Source organism: Mirounga angustirostris, unplaced genomic scaffold (genome assembly GCF_029215605.1).
Source record: "Mirounga angustirostris isolate CCGP_5_RB_7025 unplaced genomic scaffold, mMirAng1.0.hap1 SCAF_3, whole genome shotgun sequence".
NCBI classification, from domain to species: Eukaryota; Metazoa; Chordata; class Mammalia; order Carnivora; family Phocidae; genus Mirounga; species Mirounga angustirostris.
The window spans coordinates 71,208,414-71,214,413 of record NW_026991711.1 but is presented as its reverse complement, the minus strand read 5'-3'; the positions used below and the strand labels follow the sequence as shown (position 1 = coordinate 71,214,413).

The 6,000-nt window shown below is 36.1% G+C and overlaps 1 protein-coding gene across 1 annotated transcript in view; it reads right to left on the bottom strand.

Annotated features, from left to right (window-relative positions):
• Nucleotides 1–385: 385 nt before the first annotated feature.
• The window catches only part of UBL3 (ubiquitin like 3), a 66,292-nt gene continuing 60,677 nt past the window's right edge, over nucleotides 386–6,000 (bottom strand). The window contains exons 4-5 of the mRNA XM_064586263.1: nucleotides 3,627–3,704; nucleotides 386–3,316 (exon numbers count right to left, since the gene is read on the bottom strand). Coding sequence (XP_064442333.1) covers nucleotides 3,264–3,316; nucleotides 3,627–3,704 — 131 coding nt within the window. The 3' untranslated portion in view covers nucleotides 386–3,263. The remainder of the gene's footprint in view (nucleotides 3,317–3,626; nucleotides 3,705–6,000) is intronic.

Here is a 6,000-nt window from a genome sequence, read left to right as displayed (position 1 = left end):
GGGAGACCATGCTTAGACAGCAGCCAGAGGCCTGCAGTTCTCTTCCAGCCATAATTCTAGGTTATGTACTCTTCTCTCAAGCCCTCCTCTCACCTACTTAGTGTTCAGCTAACAAGCGACTGTATTACAAAATGGTAATGGAAAAAACCTGAAGACATGCCCGTGACAATGACCAGTAAGGATGGTGTGAAGGCATGCTAAATTTTGATTGATCATTTCTCTTTGATTTTGTTAAAATGAAAGAATAAAGGCTGGTGCAGTGTGATTTTACTGGAAAATGTAATAAAATAAATTAAAGGGAATAAAAGAGAAAAGCAGTAGAGACAAAGAACAGGGAAATACACCAAAATTACAAATAGAAGTCATTTAAAAGAAGAAAATATCCTACAGCAGATGATGAAAGTTTTAATTTCTTTTCACATTAAACATTGTTTACCACAATCAGCTAACAGAAATTACTGCAACATTGGTCAAGATGACATAAAACTAAGGATAAATGTTTGTTATGAGAAAACCTCATTTAATGTGACTGGCGATGTTAGATACCCTATTTTTCATGACAGGATTTAAGATACAACCTATCTTGGAACAGAAAGCAAATAATTCAGATCAAGGAGACATGCTGAGATTTTAATAAAGAAGAAAAGCTTTGCCTTGTTCAGAACACTTAACAAAGTCTAGGATAATTTAGGTAAAAGAGGTGAATTAGACACCAAGTGCTGGGCAGGATCACAGGCCCACAATTCAGGCTTTATTTACATTACTGGATCTATGCAGCCTTTACCTCTCGGTAAGGGAGCTGTTATTTTTGGCAGAGGGATCTTTAATAGTAGCCTGGGATATGATTAATCATATTTTAACCTCAGGCAGTCCAAGGAACTATTTTCAAAGGGACAGTTGAGTATTTTCATGGATATACTATTAAGGCATCTCAATTTTTGGTGTTTTCAGTATATAATTTTACTGCTTTTTTTTTCCACTTTGCACAACAATGTTATCAGGAATTAAGTGACACAATTCCTTCTCTACTAATGAACCAGTTTATCCATTTTGCAAACTTTAAATTGAGGTCTTGTAAAAGGGAAATTTATAACATGGGAACACACAGAAAAATATATTGAAAACCAACAGAGAATTATTTTTTAAACAATCATAAAAATTCAATCATAATTAACTGATAGTCTAACTTTGGAAAGACAGTAATTAGAATTAAAATAGGTATTAAAAATAATTACCAGTAGTTTGTTTTACAAAAGAAGAACAGAGCCATAAATGGCTTAATTGCCCAATTAAGTAACTATCAGATTCCTCTTTAGTCAACACTAGGAATTCACATTTGAGCTAGTCAACAAAGCATATAAATATTTAGCATCTGAATACAACATTTTAGTGATGACAGAGACTGCATAATGCTGTCCAGTGTTGCTCTGGGCACAAATTAACCAGGTTAAATATCAAAGATACACGGTGAATACTCTGAAACCAACAATAGAATATTAAACAAATTTCTTAAAGATTCAGAAACAAAAGTAGAAAACAAATTTTAACATGGATGAGATGGTGCTTAAACAACAATCAACTTAATCAAGACCTTTAAAATTACCACTGAAATGCACTATGATATTTTTTAGTTTACAGAAAGAGTAAGTACAGGTTGCAGAAAGAAAATCTTTAGTGCTATTTACATTCGGTTTAAAACTCTGCTCTATACAAATTTAATTCTGATCAGTATGAACAATATTTTCGTAGATCTACTGCATATAAAGCCTCTTCATCAAAGCATTGACAATGAACAAAATAACCTGATTACCTTTAGACAAAGCTGACCATCTGAAACCATTTACACTGAATGTTTTTAAGGGCCACGGACACTTACTATTTAAGTACAGAACATAATGTCGGCCTGCAACTTCATTTTTATAAAGGCTAAAGTTATTTATATGGAATACTGTTCTATATACTACACGCCAATCTATATTTAAGTTCTATAGTTAGGTATTTTATAAGTTTTTTATTAAATATATTCTACACATATTTGTAATTTCATCCAGGAAGAATTTCTTCCCAGTGAAAAAATATAAAATCTTTTATATTTTTACAGGTTTAGATGAAACTAGCTCATGCTTTAGTGCTGTGCAAATTATTTTAGCATATCAATTTTTAAATTATTGGTACAAAACAAAAGAATGGCATCCTTATTCATGTAGTATGCCTTAAAAGTCAACTTTTGATTTTAATACAATTGCAAGCACTAATACCAAATGCAAACTACATAAAGAAACAAAATTAGTTACTATGGAGAATTATTTAAATTTTAAGAATTCATCTGAACTCTAATGAATGAGTGTGACACTGGACACAGTTAGAGATGAGCAATAATTATGGAAAAATTCAATTTGCTGATCTTCAAATACATGAAGCTGATGAGTAAATGAGGTTTTCTATTATCTCTGCGCGGCAATGCAAGTCTACGAGTATGGAATTGACCCTCCCACGTTAAGGCTAGGAAGCGCGCCCGCACCCCTGTTGTGCTGTGTGGACAAGCACTCGGTGACCGCGTGACTGAGGAGTGCGTGTGTGAAAGGAAAAGAAATTTGTTTCATCAGCTCTCCGCTGAGTGCTTTAAACAACAGGCACATTTTGTTTTCTCGTTTGTTGCAGTGAAAATAGTCACCCTCAGTTTTGTATTCTGTGCCAGGGCAGCCCCCATGGCTGACTCTGATATAATTCACCCAACATTTCAGTTTCTTTTCCATTTTTCCCTCTCCAGTTGGCCCACTAATTAACTTCATTAATTGCTGAGTGTTTTCCAGTGTGGAATATTGTATTTCTGAGCATTTCTAGGTGCCATAAACCATGCTGTAAATTCTGCTGATGAAGAAAATAATGTCAATCTTTTTTAGTGCAAACTATATTTGGAACACTTGATTTGTTAGTTCTGGTGATGAAAATTTCTGTGGTAGCAGAATGGCTTCCGCTAGGAAAGAGAACTTAACTCTGCCCCCCGAGATTGACAGCATTCAAAAACCAATATATTTTAAAACTCTGAACATAAAGACACTAGAAATAAAAAAATCATAGTGAAAAATGTTCTTGGTTCTTTTTACTCTGATGCGAGAAGATGAGAGTGTTCACGAGATTATTCGGTTCCATGGATTGACAGGCAGACTCTTCCTAAGGGTTTCTGAAGCAATGTTGGGTCTCTTCTGTCCCAGCAGCATGAAAGACAAAGACCACATCACAGCACACCTAGCAGACAGTGTTTACAGGATTACACAACAATTACTCTCGCCAGTCTTTTCACGATTCCTCTGACCTGGAGAAAATGCAGAAAAGCCTGGTTTATAAAAATCCTCAAATGCGGGGGGGGGGGGGGGTGTGTGGCATCCAAACATTATAAGAATTTTTTTTTAATGTTTGCAATTTTTTAAATTAAAAAGCTATAATTATAATTATAGCCTGTTTTAATTATAACCCGTTTCCAGGATGTCTGGTTATTTGCTTAACAAGCTCTGTTCATAAACAATGAAAACTTCCTTTCCCTCAGAAGGTCCAAAAACACAGAACCATTTTTGAGTGCCTGTCTCCGTGGCTTGAGTGAGAAGCCTCTGCAGGCTGTGGCTTACCTTGAGAATTGGGCTCTGGCAATGTCTCTCTGGCCACCAAATGCATCACTGTTGTTTTGCCAAAAGGAAGTTTTAATGCTACGGGAAAAGCAGAAGATAGTCTGTTACATATATACTGACCTACTGAAATCACTAATCAGAATTGAAACCATTTAAAGAATTGCTTTTTGTAGGACCTCCTCAACAGACTGAATTTCTGACCAGTTAGAGCATCTCTTACAAAATGAAATTAGGTTAATATTATCACAGAAACAAGTCAGGAAATTATTCTGCCCAGCTATGGCCCTTAGTCTGACACCAATAACCATACCGTTGAAGGAAGGGGACAAGAGAAAATAGATAATTAATTAACATTGGAGATAACCTTCAGAGGAGAAAAGGAACTAAAAAAAGTTTTTGAGAATACCTTTTCTAGATTAGGGAAAAGTTTAGATTAAGAGATATTTGTTTCTGAATCTAATTATCAGTCTAATATGCAGTCACCTAATAAAATTACTGCATTGAACAGGCCACTATAATGTAGAAAAAGAACAAACAACAAACTTAATTTTAAATATTTATTCTCAACCCTATATTATTCAATGAAAAAATAATTTTCTTTAAAAGGTTACTTCAAGAGAATCACTATCTTGGCATTATTAATAATTACTGTTTTCTAATCAGGTCTTAATTTAAAAGGCTTTTCTCATTCATAATAAAAAATTTTATTATGAAATATTTCAGACATAGAATGATATAACACACACCATGTATCCATGAACCACTTAAGCAAATATAGACATTAAGTTTCATGGTGAATCTCTGTTATTCTGTGTATAAAATTAGAAGCAGCCAGTATATCTAACTTACAAAGTTATTTCCATAGTTGAGATTTAACTACTTTCTCTTCACTAACTACAAACTTAAGGCAGGCTTAAGATCATTACTTAGCAAGTATGATCATCCTGCTACCTGCTCTTTAAATCTTGCTCCATAGGATGATGGTTAACATGTAGTCCTAAATATCTTCAATATCATTCATATTTCATGTAATCAAGGTGAGTTTCCATCTTACTTAAAGTTGGCCAGCCATTATTTGGTCTATTCTCTTAACTTCTCAAGTTCAAATGAAGTATGATGGCCCGTAAATACATGCTCTGATGAAATAAGGGGAGGGCTTTTTCTGGATAATCTCCTTGGGCTGTTTTAACATTAAAATGCAAATAAAACTTTGTATTATAAAATTTTTCATTAAATGTACTGGGAAGGACTGACTGAACTTAAGGTTGCATATCACTCTCCTATCATCTCCTGGACTCCAGTAAGCCGGATCCGGGTTGAAAATCACATCTCCACTACTTGCCAATGTGAGATGAGGCATGAGCGAGTCATTTACCTGCTCCCCCGGCCTCAGTTTCCTCTACCCAAATAGAGACAGTAATTCTATCACCTGCCCTTTACAGCTGTATTGACTAAATGAAACAATCCAAGGAAAGTGCTTGTCCAGGGCTTGGCACAAAGAAAACATGCAGTAAATATTACCCTCATCATCATCACCATCATTTTGAGAAAGCAAGGAAGATAGATCTCAGAAAACAGGTAAGTGAATGGAGCTGTACATTTAGAGAAGTGTGGACAGGCCTGGAAAGATGCTGAGTGGCTTACCATTTGAAGCTAGGGATTATTATTTTCCTTCTCCATTTGAATTTTAACTGGAAATAGTAGATATGGATGCTACCAGTATCAAAGAAGGGAAAAGAAGAAGGATACAAGAATTTAAAAGGCTTTCTCTTTCCTTCACTGTGGAGGCTTCTGCTTTCTATTATGACTCTGTACAATATCTAGAACAGTTCTTTTAAAGATTTTATTTATTCATTTGAGAGAGAGAGAGAAACAGCAAGAGAGAGTAGGAGTTGGGGGGGAGGGGCAGAGGGAGAGGGGAGAAGCAGACTTCCTGCTGAGCAGGGACCCCTATGCTGGGCTGGATCCCAGGACCCTGGGATCATGACCTGAGCAGAAGGCAGATGATGCTTTACTGACTGAGCCACCCAGGTGCCCCCAGAACAGGAGTTCTCAACCTCACATAAAAATCACCCAGGATTTCAATTCAGTAGTAGATGGGGAGATGGGGAAAAAGGGAGGGGGAAAAGAAAAGGGGAAGGGGAGGGAGGGAGGAAGAAACAGAAGGAGGGAGAGAGGGAGGGAGGGAGGGAGACAGTGAAAGCTCTCCTCCAACTAGCCAGCACACAGAAATCTGCATTTCAGAATAAGTACCTCAGTTGATTCCTGATTGAATGCCAGTCTCCACCACATTTTGGGAAAGAATGAACTGCAATGTATTGAGTGTCAAACTTGTAACTGATCTTCTTTATCCTTAGTAAGACTGTTATCACAC